The following is a 16,033-nucleotide window of genomic DNA, read 5'->3' as shown; positions in this document are numbered from 1 at the left end:
TTTTCAGAAGAGACACTCCTATATAGACTATTTAGAACTTTCAGGTTTGTCTTTGTTCCAAAAACAGTAGGATAAACAGCTTTCACACACCCACTTCTCACTTTTATTACATAACTTTATTATGATTAGCATGTGGGTGTGATCCTGCTCCTCTCCCGCTGACCATCCTGGGGTGCACCTTTGTCATACTTCAGAAGTGACTAGTACATGTCATGTTCTACTTTTGTCATTAGAAAGTTCATGAGAATGTGCCTGCCTGGATATGCTAACTACTCAATTGCATAAGTGCTCTGAAAGCATGCTCCTGTTTTTCACATTTTTAAGATGGTAAAAATTAGATACAGTGGCTTTCACTGTCTGATTGCAGATTTCTTGACTTGGTTTATGGTTAATATCTCTTTATCTTTAAGTTTTTAGCAGAATAGCCAGTGAAACCCGTTTGATGCCACGGACAGGATCAGGGGACACTTAGCTCCTCCTGCTGCAGAGAAAACTGCACACTGCACTGCCTTTCCACTAGGGGGCACCAGGGTCAGTGCAAGGGGCCTCCGGGTAAGTGTGAGGGGCCCAGAGAAACAGTCTCTCAGTCTCAGACCAGGGACTTGACCAGTGCCACCATGTGGTCAACTCCGCACGCTACATCCACTACTTGCCCAGGCACTGTTACCTGAAACAGAAGAGAAAAATCTGTGTAATATGGCTCTCATGTAACAGTAAAGTGACAGGTTTTCATGTTTTCTCAATTTGTTTGGTGGGATAGAACCTGTGCTAAAGTTTTATCATAGTTTTTACATCAGTTAAGTGGCAGTTTGTGTAAAAGAAAATAGAGAAGAAAAGTACAAAAATACAGTAAGTGGCACCGGGTCCTAAAGAGTCCCTCTACCCATGTCATCAACACGGAGCTCCATCTAAAATCTAGGAACAATTTACGCACAAAGAAGAGATTTTTCTGGCAGTTTCAACCTTCATTTACCAAAATAAAGTTATTGTCATCTATTTTTATTAGGCAAATCATAACTATTGAGTAATTAAAACAGATTGGCTTGTTTACATTTTGGCTGCAGCGTAAGTTATGGAATTACCTTTACGTATGTCACTTCTGCTGCCTGTGTCCAACCAGGAAGTAAAATTATAAACTTCACCAAAATGTAAAAAACTTGAAAAAACTATTCAATATATTTAAGATTAACTATGTTTTAGTGAAAAAGTACTCTAACCTATCACATGCACTTTAAACTAATTACCAGGGAAACATACTGATGTCTTCTTTAAATTTCAACATAAACGGATTTAACATACTGTTCATTGTGAAATACAGAGTTAATCAGGCTAGTAATACGTGTCATGAGTGTTTTCCAATTAATTGCAAGTAAGTACAGAGCAGTGAGTGGAAATAGGGTGTAGGTGGAAACAGGACCTTTCTGAGCACTCAAGCTTCAAATGCAGGACAATATAGGATTACTTTGTACAATAACATATATACAATATTTCATTGTAGAATTTTTTTTAAATTTCTCTAATCTCATTGTGGTGAATATTTAGGCTGTTCTGAATGCATAAGATAAGTCAAGATTAACTTTGGATAACTGCAAGTGATTTAAAATAGTTCTGTTTTTCAGTTTCAAGACTGTAAAAATCAGGTACAGCACCTTTAACGGACCAATACTGCACTATTTTCTGATCTATGTTATAATATAAACACAACTCCAGGTATGTTTTTTTAAGGTAACAACATTCTAATATGGCTAAAAGCTCACAAGAGTAAATTTTGTCTAGTATAGGAACTTCAGATGGGCTGCTAATACGGGTCTTACTCTCCAGGGGAAGAACTGGTCATCCCTGTGACCAATGCCCAGGCAGCCTCTCACATTCTTGCCCCACACAAACAGCTCTCCTCGATCTGTGGAGGAGACATACAGAGGATCACACTGGGGCTCAACCATTTGGGAAAAATTGTGATTGCGATTACATTTGCGATTTATGTCTTAATGATAGGATTCTATTTGAAACTTGAACTGCCAAAAAGTCAGAAATGGTGAAAAGAGTTACAAGTTCTTATAGACTAAACCAAGACCAAAACTTTTAATCATTTTATGTGATACAATTATGGTAATTGTCTGACCTGTGACAGCAGCAAAGTGGTTGAGTCCACAGCGTATCTTGGACACTGCGACCGAAGGGTTAAACTCACTGCGCCCAAACAGGGAGGGGGGAATCTTCTCCGGGACGGTGGACTCGCACAGATGTGGGCCCTTACCGAGAATGCCATAACCCCATACGAACACCTCCCCCTGGTCTGGGGGGGGACAAGAGGAAGGCATAAGACCACCACGCCTCTTCAGACTAGGTTATGTCACAAACCTCACTTCAGATCAAGGCTCACTCTCACTTTAGTCCTGCACCACCAGTAAACAGCCCCCTCCCACCTCCACCCATGGGAAAGTGTTAGGATTGTAAATAATTTGTTCCTCAAAGTCTGTGTAAACTTATACAAAACAGCCAATACTTTTTTTTTTTTACTGTTATCACCTCCACCTGTGCACTCTGAGACAGCCCTGCCTCCTTCCCTCTGAACCCTGACAGTGCCTCTGGGTTTCAAGTCCACAGACACTGTCTGATTTGAATCCATTCTGTAGAGTTATGTGTGACTTACCATTGAGCACTGCCACCTGTGAGCCTCCACACACCGCTTGTACCACTCTGCCGCAGTCTGGGAGGGGCAGCCTGCACGGGGAGTTCACCTGGAGGTCACACTAAACGTCAGCTCAGTCATTTTTAAAGATCCTATCTTACACAAAATGGATTTATGTGAGCTTTTATACATGTTACATTGTTGTTACCTCTCTCAAAACATACCCTGAGTTGTGTTTTGTTTCATTCACACATGTTTGAATAATCCTGGTTTAATAGTCTATCTACATCTCCAAAGCTCAAAATGCTCTCTTCCACCTTGTGATGTCATGAAGCAGTAGTTTTCAAGTTAACAGTTACCTTTTACTTTTAGTTCAATAGAGATTGGCAATTATAGGGCTAAAATCATCCAAATGATTTTACTGATGGTTTATGGAGCACTTCCTGTATTACCACATGACATCACAAGGTGGAACAGAGTGTTTTCCATTTGAACTCAGCGGAACCAAGCTACAGGTCAGATCTGTGAAGTGGCAGGGCTCACCTGTAATTGAATAAATAGAAGATGGAAAGTTTACTCCCAGACTTCAGGTTATTCAGAAAAAAATCATATTTTGTCATTTTTATTTTTGTTGTTGCCTGAGCAGATTTTAGATGATCACAAAACTCAAGTTAATTACACATTTTCAGAAACCTGTGATCAATGTTCATGGTCCTGAGTTGTTTTCAACAAAACAGTGAGTGACTAACTGAAAAACTGTTGGCTAATGCTAGCGAGCTTGTGACTGTAATGTTATTTGAGAAAGACTTGGTTAACAGCACAAAATCCACTCATCTGTTGTACTTCCAGCTAAATTTAATTTCATTTATTTATTTATTTTGAGCAGATTAATGAACGCATGTATCCAGTACACTTAACGCACATTTCACATTTTTTCTTAAAAAGGCTCAAAAAGGAGTGGGAGGAAGATTATTTATTAAATATCACCTCTATCTTCGATTAGAACATAAATTCAATGCTTTGTTTGCTTATCAGATTGTGTTAAAACAAAGCTCAGATTAAAGTCTAACTTGAGTCACGGAGCTTCAGACAGAAGCTTCAGACAGAGCAGTGCCTCACAACTGCGGGGAATGTTGATGACATCAGCTGGTTGCTTTGGCCTTTACACAGGAAAAGCTGCACTGACATAAAATACCAAATATGAGTACAGAGTCAAAGTACCTGTGCTTGGTCTGTAGCCATGGCCAGCTGCCTGTACTCGGAGTTGCCCCAGCCATAGAGCTCTCCGTCCTGGGACAGAGCCAGGCTACAGTCTGCATATGTGCTGACCTGCTGCACTTGTACCCCGGTGAGCTCACCCCCCAGCTCCATGGGACAGGGGCTGGTTTGGTGGTGTCCCAGGCCTGAGGAGACACGCACATGAGGCAAGGCTCTGGACAGTGTGTGGAAGAATATGCATTTACTGAATATCTCCATTAATCTATATAATGCTGTTTTTTGATCTATGTAAACATTTTGTCATCAAAAACATACCTGGAGTTGTATTTTGTTTCATTCACACATGGTTAATTAACAAACACTGCATATTTAGGCTGAGTTCTTCTCTCAAACAGAAAATACTCCTTGTGATGTCATGTGGTAATACAGGAAGTGCGCTACATAATTTGGATGATTTCAGGCCTGAAATTGTCAATTTTTACTGAACTAAAGGTAAAAGGTAGCTGTTAACTTGAAAATTACCACTACATGACATCACAAGGTGGAACAGAGTATTTTGAGCTTTCAGGATGTAGACAGACTAACAATGCAAAATTACTCAAACATGTGTGAATGAAACAAAACAAAACTCCAGGTATGTTTTTGATGAGGTAACAACGTTCTAACCTATGGAGGAGAGCAGCGAGAGGAGAGCGGGAAGAGGAGAGGAGGGGTGACGAGAGGAGAAAAGAGGAAAAAAGAGGAGAGGGGGAACATCTACAAAGGGGAGGAGAGAGGGAGAGCGAATGTTCTAACATGGCTTAAAGCTCACAAGTAATTTTTTTTGCAATATAGGACCTTCAATTTGATTTAAGTAAATTTGACTTGATAAGTTAAATTATCTACCAACATAGCTTTTTTAAAATTCAAGTAACATAAGATTGTTTTTCTTATTTTAAGCTCAAAGAATTGTTTGTTTTTTTGTAGAGTAACAAGATGCATTTTCTTATTTTAAGTACAAAAAGGCTTGTTCTATTGGTAGATCATTGGTAGATTTACACAAATTAATATTTTTCTTAATTCAACTCATTTTAACTTTTTAAAAAAACTTTTTGCAGTGTTCAATATACTAAAGATTTGTCATAATTTTTGATACACTTTCTTTCCTAAAATACCAATTCAGTTTAAACTCCCTTTTTATTTGCACTTTGCAGCCGTATAGCTCTTCAGTCAGCAGCCGTCACAGTTGCTAGGCGACATAAAGTAAGAGACGTAACATAAGTGCACAGACAGCGGTTGACGTATGCTCTGTGGCGTGGGCCCGTCCCGTTTCGGCACAGTCTTTGCGGTTGACGGAGGCTACGCAGAGGAGCACCCTTCGTCAGCCGGGTCCTTCAAATGGTACTTCAAATGGTACTTCAGTGTGCAACCACAGAATTGATACACGGCATCTGTCAATCATACCTGCTTCTAAGGCCAGCAAGAACAATCTCAGGGAAAGAAGGCACCTGACTGGTCTGTTATTAATGTCATTAATGTTCATATCTTGATTTAAGGATCATGAAGAGCATTTTAAGGTCAGAATGACGAGCCTGACAGCAGCAGTTACAGAGAGAGGGGCCACAATTTTTCAGTACAAAGTAAATTGGAGCCACAGCCAATAGAGCCGAATCTCGCCCATGCTCACTTCCGGCTAGCGGGTTAGCTATGTCCATTTTCTTACAGTCTATGGTCGCGTTCCAAAAAATGAAACCTGCAGTGTGAACGTAGCCTCATGATGACATTACTAAATCCGGAAACAGCCTACAGAGGTTACAATAAGTAAAGACAAAGGAGTGTGAAGGAGTAGTGACCTGTCTGTCCGTCTGCGCCCCAGCCACAGGAGTACACCTTCCCCTGGTCAGTGAGGAACAGGCTGTGGTCCTGTCCACACGACACCTGCGCAACACAACACAAAAACACTTTGTTCATTCACTGATGTGTTAAAGCGCCTGTACCAGAGTTATTCCACACTTCCCTTATGCATTCTGAGCATCCTAATTATTCACCACAATGAGTTTATAAGCACTTTTCACAACTCTCAGAGACCAGAGCGGTGTTTTGCTGTGACGGTAAAGCTAACAACAATTAGCATGTTACTGGACAATAAAATGTTTTATAATTAGATGTAGACAGCACACAGTGGATTTATTCTGATCTTGAGAGTAGACATGACACATTTTGCTCAAATACATGGAAAAAAAAAGCTTTCACATGAGGCATGGCCTGTCCATATACTAAGAATGAGAAAAACCTGTGTCCTCTATCTGCAGTTTAAGGCACTAGCAACACAGGTTCTGTTGTGATTAATACAATTTTTAAACAGTCAGAGGCAGGCTACATACCTCATCTTTAATGCAACTATACCCAGTTAAATACCCAGCTCTAGTGAATACATAGAATCCATTTGGAGTTTCACTTTAAGAAAAGAAGATGGTACCTGTACAACTTTTCCGCTGAACCCTTGGATCTTGTGGATGATGTGACTGTCACTGCAAACACAACACAGAGATACAATCAGTCATGTGTAACGTGTTATAGACTCTATAGTGTGAATATGCAGTGACCCACCTGTACACCTCTTCCTCCACTATTGGCCTGCCACACTGGCCAAACACGTTATTCCCCAAGCTGAAAACTTAACACAGAAAAATGCTAATAAACTAATACACTATGAAAAACACTAAGAAACTAACACAATGTGAATACATGTGTTTTCATCACAAAACTCATGGTGCTATATGTCTCAAGTGAATTGTTTTTACTATTGTACATACAGTAGGGTTGTCAAAAGTATCAAAACTGAGATACTAATTGATACTAAGACCATTTCATTTGAGCAGGTATTGGTACTAAAAAAGTCACATTCACAGGACAGAAATGAACCTTTCTGAATAACTATTGAATGATCTAACTGATGTAAAACAATGATAAATATTTACCACAGGTACTATCCCACCAAACCAAGTCAGAATTAGAAAAATGTGAAAACCTGTTATATGCACTTTAAGGTTTGAGTGGATATGGTTCTTACCTCCCTCTTGGTCGGTTAGCACCAGCGAGTGAGCACGTCCACAGGCAACCTGCAGCACCCGGGTCTGCAGAGGGGAGGAGAGGGGAAGAGCCACAGGGGAGGGCTCCAGCACATACTCATAACTCTGCACTGAGAACAGACAGAGAGGACATGTTAGGTCTGTGGAGGGGTCGCAAGAGGAGGGGAGAGGAGAGGAGAGAGGAGAGAGAAAAGGAGAGTGGAGGGGAGAGGAGGGGAGATAGAAGGGGAGATAGAAGAGAGGAGAGGGGAGAGGAGGGAAGAGAGGAGGGAAGAGAAGGGAAGAAGAGAGGGGAAAGGAGAGGAGAGGTGAGAGAGGAGCAGAGAGGTGCAAGGAAAAAAGAGAGGAGGGGAGAGGAGGGGAGAAGAGTGGAAAGAAAAGGAGAGAGGAGAGGAGAGGAGAGAAGAGGAGAAGAGTGAGGGGAGAGAGGGAACATCTGCCAAGGGGAGCAAAGGGAGAGCCACGGTGGATGGCTCCAGGACGAACTCATAACACTGCACTGAGAACATACAGAGGACAGATCAGGTCTGTAGAAGGGAGTCTGCAGAGGAGACGAGAGAGGAGAGAGGAGAGACAGTGGGTGTGCAGAGGGGAGGATAGAGGAGAGGATAGTTCAGGTCTGCAGAGATGTAGAGATGTCTGCAGTGGAGAGAAGAGAAAGAGAGGGGGAGGAGAGAGAGGGTCTGCAGAAGAGAAGATGGAGACAGGGTCAAGGAGGAGGACTTCAGGAGATACTAATAAATCTGCACTGGGAATATACACAAAGAACATGTCAAGTACACAGATTTACAGGAGGGTCTGCAGACAACTTACCCAAGTAAATGTAACATCTACTGACACAACTCAAGATCATGCAAGAAATAATGCCTAATAATACAGATAAATAATGGCCTGTACAAAGAGAAAAGTATCAGTAGTGCCTCACAGCGACTGTGCTGGCTGCGCTGGAAGCCCAGCTGAGAGTCCTTGTTCAGGCCCATGCCCCACACTTTGGAGGCGTCTTTGGTGCTGGAGGCCAGAAGGGTGAAGCCATAGCCACAGGCAGCAGACGTGATCTGGGAGGGAGAAACACAATGGAGCTAGAGACAACTGCACTGTAGGACTGTAGTCAACAAAAAATTTCTTGTTTTGACTAAAGACCTGTCCTGCCGATCGATTAGTTGATTAAAAAGGGGACATGTCAAAAGCGGTTTTATAATGATTAGTCAACTGATGCACATTTTGGTCAACTAAGAGGCACCATCGATTGATTAATTGACTAAAGGCAAAACTCCACTCTGAAAGTTGTGAAAAATGCTAATAAATATTGCAGTAAATAATTATGATGCTCTGAATGAATAATGTAAGTGAGGAATAACTTTGGACCACCATCCGCAAATCATTTAAATGAACTAGTTCTGTTTTTCAAGTTTTAAGAAAGTGAAAATGAGATACCCCCTCCTTGAACCGCCATCTTAACGTGGTGGAGGGGTTTCAGCACCCGAATTATCCTGGGACCTATGTTGTCGGGGGCTTCGTGCCTCTGGTAGGGTCGCCTATGGCAAACAGGTCTTGGGGGACAGTCCAGACTAAGTGCAATTCAGAAGCCTTTCATGACAAGGAATAAAACAAGGCCAGCTACGTCGCCCAGATTGGTGTTACCAGGGCCCCACCCTGGACTCAGGCCTGGGGTGGGTGCTCAACAGTGAGCGCCTCGTGGCGTTTTCCCATGCCTGACGACGTGGCAACATGGGGCCAACCTCCCGTGGACCCACCACCTGCGGGAGGATCCATGAGGGGCCAGAGTGGAGGGCCTCAACAATCGGATCAGCGGACATAGAGACAGGCTCTGGGGACATGGAATGTCACCTCGCTTGGGGGGGAAAGAGCCTGGCAAGCTGGTGAGGGCTTGCTTATTGCCCCACAGCTCAGTTGCCACGTACTGGAGATCACCCCAGTTTATCCAACTTGGAGTCCCTGGGAGGCGTACCAAATAGTGCACCGACTGGGGACCCCGTTGTTTTACTGGGGAACTTCAACGTCCATGTGGGAAATGACAAAGACACCTGGAGGGGGGTGATCAGGAAGAACAGCCTCCCTGATGTGGTGTCCTGTTATTGGACTTCTGTGCTAGTCACAGTTTGTCCATTACGAACACCGTAGTCGAGAACAAGAGTCTATCAGTGCATGTGGCACTATGACATCCTAGGTCAGAGGTCGATGATCGACTTCGTTGTTGTGTCATCTGACCTCCGGGAGTCCCTGCTTTGACTGCTACCCCGCGACCCAGCCCGGATAAGTAGAAGAATATGGATGGATGGAAAATGAGAGATAGCACCTTTAATGTAAAATAATAATAATAATAATAATAATAATAATAATAATGATACTACCTGGTCTGCAGTCTCCAGGCGGTATGGTGTGAGCTGGTACTGGCGTGGTCTCTTTCTCCCACTGTCTGGTACCACAAAGCTGGGAATACCCAAGGCCCCAGTGAAGCTGAAGCCCCACACAAACACTTTGTGGCTGGGCTTTCTGTTCTGACCAACATACTGGAACATCGGCTCCCCTCTGGCATCTCTCAGCTTCGGCTTGGACCTGTGTGAATTCTGGCTTGTAGTATATCCACACACCTGAGACAGCCTGGAGGAGAGTGTGGAGTAGGGGCGGAGACAGGACACAGACATCCTCAGAGCAACCACTACTACAAATACACAAGGCATAAGAGGGAATTGTCAAAAGCAGGGTTGCATAATAAATATATTGCAAAAATATCGATATTGGAATACAACTTTTGACAAATGTACAAGTGCATAGGCCTGTCACTATAATTAATATATTAACTTGTTGCTCAATACATAACAAATGGAAAAATACATTTTTGGAGGTCAATATTTATTGTGGGTACTTTTTCTTTGTACTAGAGGAGAATTTTTTGTGATTTTTCTGTACGACAATAAGATTTGATGTGCATAGGGTTGAATAAATAACTTATTTGACTCACTATGTCGACAGTAAAAGAAAAATTAAAATCTGTCAACTGGAGAAAAAGATGTAGGAGTGAAGATGTTTCGCTGCTCATCCAAGCCGCTTATTCAGTTCTGTGTGAGTCATACTTGGCATAATCATTCAGGTCCCTAATGATTGCTTTCTCACCTATTAGCATAATGGCTAGCCCTATTGTTTTCTTTGTCTGAGGATGGAGTTATAAATAGGAGATAGATAATATCCAAGTATCACAAAAAAGTCAAAATCTCGATTTTTAAGTTCTACTGGACAAATACTTACAGAAATGTTGTCCCCATAATAGATTTTAATTTTATCCACAAATTTATCAGATTTTACCACAGATGCTAACGTTATTCACCCTGAAGTACAATTTGGAGCCCCTAAAACAAAATATTTTGTTTTTTTAACTACAGAAGTAAACTAATTGGCATTTCTAAACTGTAGCTCATATATCTAAAAAATACTTTTAACAATTAACAACTAGATCTGATGTTAATTGTTGAAACTGTTAATTGATTAAACTATTCGCTAACACTTCCTTTTAAAATGAATGGCCGAAATATAACTCTAGACTGGTTCAAGTCTCTGTCTGTGAGAGAAAAGTAGTAAACGTACGTGTGGTTCAGCTGAGCGTGTCCATCTGTGTAACATCAGAAGATTAGATTACACTAAAGAATTAAAGAGATAAAGAGATACACTGAAACTGGCTTGTTTCAATGACAGAGTAGCACGCGCGTAGACTGAGGGAGACCGGAAGTAAACAAATCGACACTTCCGCTCTGTGTGCATCTACGTCATGTGAACTGCAGGAGGAGACGCTGGTGCTGTGTTGTAGCGCCTCCTGTTGGAGATAAGAGAAAACACGCTTATTTGTGCTAATTTGGATTTACCACGTACTACATAGTGGGCGAAAATAGATGTGTGTTTAAAAGTTTTGTATTACACAAAATGGATTCCTGGATTAAGCCAATCTATGTTACCTCATCAAAAACATACACAGAGTTGTGTTTGGTTTCATTCACATGTGTTTGATCAATCCTTTATTCGTCTGTCTATATCTCCAAAGCTCAAAATGCTCCATTCCACCTTGTGATGTCATGAGACATCACAAGACAGAGACTGGCAATTCCAGGTCTGAAATTATCCAAATGATTCTAGTGAAGTGGAGTTTAACAACACAGTGGAACATTTCATCTTGTGATGTCAGATAGGTTTCTGTTTGAGAAAGGAACATAGCCTAAATATGCAGCGTTTGTGTGTTAAACATGTGAAATTGAATTGAAATTGTTCCAGTCATTTCTGGAAATTAGATTTAAGACTCGACTACACTAAACAAATTTTATTAATCCACTAGTGGATTAATAAAATTGACAGAGTAGCTCAGATATTACAATATAATAACAGAGAGCAAAAACATAAATGGTACTAAAATTCAAAATAAGAAGCAAAAATAGCAAGACACTTTAAAATATATTAAATACAAAATATATCAAGGTTATATACAAGAGGTGGGGTAAGGAGAAACATGACAGGGTTATCTAGGACTATTTACAATGCATTTGTTTAGAAACTTTTAAAGGTTCTGTACTCTGCATCTTACATTAGCTCAGCCTTGTTCATTAGGAGCTCATTGGTATTGTACATATCTGACACTTGAGAGGCAGGTGTCCAGGAGCAATAATCCCATAAGAAGATCATGGCTGAAGAGGAGGAGAAAGAGGAGGAGGAAGCATGTCCTGTCTGCCCACACTGTCTGGAGTTCCGACTGACCCAAAGAGGGGTGCTCAAGCCTGGGATGGGGACTCGGACCGGGCACTGCTGTTGGAGGACGGACCCATGAACCAGAGCTGAGTGGTTAGTATTGGGCTGATAAAGCTGATAACATTACAATATGATTACTTAAAGACACACTGTGTAACGTCTTTGAGGGAGGGTTTGCCATCTGCTTGTTTCCATGGAGATGTTGATGCTTTGCATGAAATGTTCCCCAGTATAGAATTAAACTTACCTATCTCCATGAAAAAAAGAGGTGAAATCCCTAGGCCATGTTACAGGTCATAACTGTGGAGAGGAAACTGTGAAAGTAATTAGTGTAAAAATACTCTTTATTTAGCAAATAGAATGTGACTTGGTAGTACTTTCTTTTATATTACCATGTGGCCTTATTTCTGTGTGATCCCTCAGTAATCCAGATAGGTTACATAGTGGTCCATGAGCGTATAGTAGTTTATGTGGTTTTATACTTGTTCCAATACAGCTCAAAATCATTCTAAAGCTATTCAGGAAAGATTCATTTCTGTCCTGTGAATGTGACTTTTTAGCATCAATACTTGCTCAAATGAGTATCTAGTTTCAATGCAAATTTACGTAAGTAACGATTAGTTTCTGATTTTCCATACTTTTGACAACCCTACTAGCAATTCAAATAAACTGTAATTGAATAAAAGCAAGGTATGTACATTTAATGCTATTCTGTGGAACATTGCAGGCAAAGCAATATTGTCACCATGGAGACAAGCAGGGGTGAATCCTCCAGCAATAATTTTTCTGCTGAGGGGCTTTATTTATGGAATACAACACAGTTTGAAATAAATTTGCTTGTATTTTTTTTTTAAGTGCTGTACCTGATTTTTACAGAACTAGTTTGTTTTAAAAGATTTGCAATCATCACAAGGTAAAACAGAGTGGTTTCTATTTGAGAGATGCCTAAATATGCAGGATTTGTGTGTTAAACGTGGATTAATCGATACAAAAGGAAACAACATTATAACACAGATCTAGCGCAATATGGGCCCTTTAAATGCATTGCTATGGTGCAGAAATTCCTTAAAAACAGGGAACTACATAGACCAAGATCCTTTGCTCTTTTCAGTGTAGACTACATGAAGAAATAACTGTTAAGTACTTTTAAAACTTAATTCTGGATTATGAAAGAACCACAGGCTTGTCGAGGCATTTTAGAAGAAAAAAGTAGCATATTATTTTTTTTGGCCTCTACAAAATATTGCAAAAAATATCATACAGTGAGATGTATATTGTGAATAAATTGTACCGAGAAATTTTGGATATCATTACAAACCTGGTTTTAATATTGATTAGTATTAGTGATTTTTGATACTGTTGCCAACACTAGTCTGTACTTGTGTTGCAGTGGCCATGTTGGTGTTGTGTACTGTCCTCTGCAGTGTATTGGGCTGGTTAACCCTTTACCTGCTGCTGTGTGCTGCATTCAGGGAGCGCAGTGCAGAGTGGAACTGCCGCCTGGTCACTCTGTCTCATGGGATCCTCATCGTGCTGCTGACCGCCTATGTGGTCTTCATCGATGGCCCCTGGCCCCTCACACACGCAGGTCAGACCACAACCAGGAACTACTGTTTCACTAAACATTCAATCATTCACAAATACAGGTATTTCACACAAACATAAGATGATATATTCAGTGTCAAGAAAACTGCTATTCTGAGTGCAATTTCTTCAAATTTATTATTATTATTTTTTTTTTGTTTTTATCTAGTAAAATGAGGCCCTTACTTTGTACTGTGGGTGGGCAACAGAGTGAGGCACTCAAACATATAAGCATTAAAAGTACTATTACAAAAGGGGACTCCAGCACATTTCGACCACCTAGCTGGATTTCCACAGAGCATTTTAAAAACTATATTTTTTTAACCTTTATTTCAACAGGAAAGTCCCATTGAAATCTTTTTCAAAGTAATTCTGACAAAGATAGTGAGCAGTGCGTAAATGTAAGGAAATAACAGGGTTACTTAAAGGAACTATACGCAAGATTTAGATTTTAAATACCAAAAACTTGACCTATCTGTGTCCCCAGGTAAACATGTTCAAATCAAATATACCTTTTACTGGTAACAACTGTAATTTGAATTTTCTCAAGATGATTTATCCAATCAGAGAGCAGAATGAGCCTCACATGAGTCTCTCATTTGAGTTGCCAGTGTCCATGTTGAAATCCAGTTGGTTTAAACCTAAAAGGACCCGCTCACTACCTAAACCCAATCATTAACCACTGCTAATGCAGCCTCTGCAGCTCAGTGAGTGAATTTTGGAGGCTACCTACAGTTCCTTTAATATCTAAAGACTGGATATCTCCAAACTTCTAAAAGTTTGCTTATTATCAGATTCCTGGAGTTATAAGATTATTAAAGTGACATGTAAACAGCAAAATCATCAGATTTCTTTCTGATCATGGTTCCTCTGATTACTCTCAACAGACTTTGCAGATTGCATGCCATTTAAATGCTCTTAAATGGTCCAGAAATTAGATTATAATCCGGTTTTTAATTTGCATTTGATGTACATGCGATATGTACATTTAAAGGCACACTATGTAAATCTCCTCAAACTCATGTCTCTGCCCCAGGCTCAGAGAACACAGAGCTGCAGGTGCTGTCTCTCTGCGTGTGTTTGGGCTACTTCCTGTTCGACCTGTCCTGGTGCCTGCTCCACCGCAGCGAGGGGCCCGTCATGCTAGCCCACCACGCCGCTAGCATCCTGGGCATCCTGCTGACTCTGTGGCTGGGCTCGTCCGGCTGTGAGACTTGTGGGGTGATTTTTGGCAGCGAGCTAACCAACCCTCTGCTCCAGGCGCGCTGGTTCCTGCGCCAGGTGGGCCTGTACGAGACTGTGCTGGGCGACTTGGTGGATGTGCTTTTCATCTCGCTGTTCGCCGGGGTGCGAGTGGGTGTAGGCACAGCCATGTTTTACTGTCAGCTCACCTCCCCGCGCCCCGCCCTGCTCATGAAGCTGGGGGGCGTGGTCATGTACGTGTTGGCATGGGTCTTCATGGTGGACATCGCACGCTTTGGATACAAGAAGAGCAAGATGAAGTATAGGAGGTGGAAGGAGAGGACTCTGAGAGAGAGCCAAGACTGACTGAACACAAGTACATGTTTCAGAGGGATGACAGTCTAGAATTGTTGCCATGGCAAATAATTAAAGACTAAATATTGTATTTTTTTGAATGGTTAAAAGTTCTCAAAATATCACAGATAAACTGGATGCTGAAACCTATGAATTGATACTTTACAGCTGATGTCATCCACATTCTCTGGGGGTGTGATGCAAACTGTCGGAACTTAATCAGAGCTTTGTTTTGACACAATGACCAAAAAGGACTGACTTAGCTAGAACTACAACAGGTGAGCTGAAATAAAAATAGTCACAAACTAAATATCTAAATGTGCATTTATTTTTTGAAAAGTAATATGAACTGATTTTTCAGTCACAGTTGTGGCTGAGTGAAGAGTGAAGAAGTATTAAGTATTAAGCTAAAAAATAATGGCAGCTTGCATCAACATTGTGAGTGGTAGAATTTTTAGAACTGTGGAAAAGCTTCATAGAAAACAACTTTCTGACATTGGCCAGAGGGGGCAGTGTTTTGAGCTCTGCAGAATTACAGAAACATTTTTCTTATTCTCAGTATATAGACAGGACATGCCTCATATGAAAACTCAGAAACTCCAGAAAGCATTCACTGAGCTGCAGAGACTGCACTCACTGATTAACGAGAGACCTTTAGATTTAAACCAACTGGATTTCAGCATTGAAACTTGAGAATCAAAACACCAAATTATACAATAAAAAAACTTAGTGATAGTGTCCAATGTCTGTGTAATCCCTCTGTCAGAGTTAACTTTGGCTTTTGCTATGGATCAAGTCCAATGTTTTTGTAATTAAGAGTAAATCAGCATTATCAGTAAAAGTTATATTTGATTTGAACATGTTTACATCTGGGGACATGTTCCAAGTTTATAAAATTTAAAATAAAAATCTTGCAGAGACCCTTTAAAGGTACAGTATGTAACTTTCTGGAGGTAGCACATCAGCTGCATGATTCCATGGAACGTTAAAACTGTACTAGATAAGTTTTATGCCATACTGTGGAATATTATAGCCAAAGAAACAATATTTCCATAAAGATAAGCAGGGGGAAAGTCAGGTTTATGGAAATGCAAGCCTGCTCACTGTAAGGACACATGTTTTTATACAGTTTTCAATGAAAACACAACCATTTTTTTTTTTATTTTACTCTATTTTTTAACTAGAAACGCTATGCACTGTGGCTTTAAGTATTATTCATAATGTAGGAGTCCTTACTTGCAGT

The 16,033-nt window shown here is 40.8% G+C and overlaps 2 protein-coding genes across 2 annotated transcripts; one reads left to right on the top strand and one right to left on the bottom strand.

Annotated features, from left to right (window-relative positions):
- Positions 1 to 50: 50 nt before the first annotated feature.
- rcc1l (RCC1 like) lies at positions 51 to 10,645 on the bottom strand. Its single transcript, XM_033978750.2, has 12 exons — positions 10,525 to 10,645; positions 9,294 to 9,604; positions 7,847 to 7,976; positions 6,903 to 7,031; positions 6,440 to 6,506; positions 6,309 to 6,360; positions 5,683 to 5,767; positions 3,854 to 4,035; positions 2,654 to 2,741; positions 2,123 to 2,296; positions 1,815 to 1,900; positions 51 to 667 (listed from the first exon to the last, which is right to left on the bottom strand). Exons 2-12 carry the CDS (start codon positions 9,585 to 9,587, stop codon positions 590 to 592), a joined length of 1,365 nt encoding a protein of 454 aa, XP_033834641.1. The 5' UTR covers positions 9,588 to 9,604; positions 10,525 to 10,645; the 3' UTR covers positions 51 to 589.
- A 2,414-nt stretch (positions 10,646 to 13,059) lies between these two features.
- Positions 13,060 to 14,813, top strand: tlcd5b (TLC domain containing 5b). The gene is made up of 2 exons (XM_033977760.2): positions 13,060 to 13,258; positions 14,291 to 14,813. Exons 1-2 carry the CDS (start codon positions 13,066 to 13,068, stop codon positions 14,800 to 14,802), a joined length of 705 nt encoding a protein of 234 aa, XP_033833651.2. The 5' UTR covers positions 13,060 to 13,065; the 3' UTR covers positions 14,803 to 14,813.
- The last annotated feature ends 1,220 nt before the right edge of the window (positions 14,814 to 16,033 follow it).

This window comes from Periophthalmus magnuspinnatus, chromosome 14 (genome assembly GCF_009829125.3).
Source record: "Periophthalmus magnuspinnatus isolate fPerMag1 chromosome 14, fPerMag1.2.pri, whole genome shotgun sequence".
Lineage (NCBI taxonomy): Eukaryota > Metazoa > Chordata > Actinopteri > Gobiiformes > Gobiidae > Periophthalmus > Periophthalmus magnuspinnatus.
This window is presented reverse-complemented; position numbering and strand designations above follow the sequence as displayed.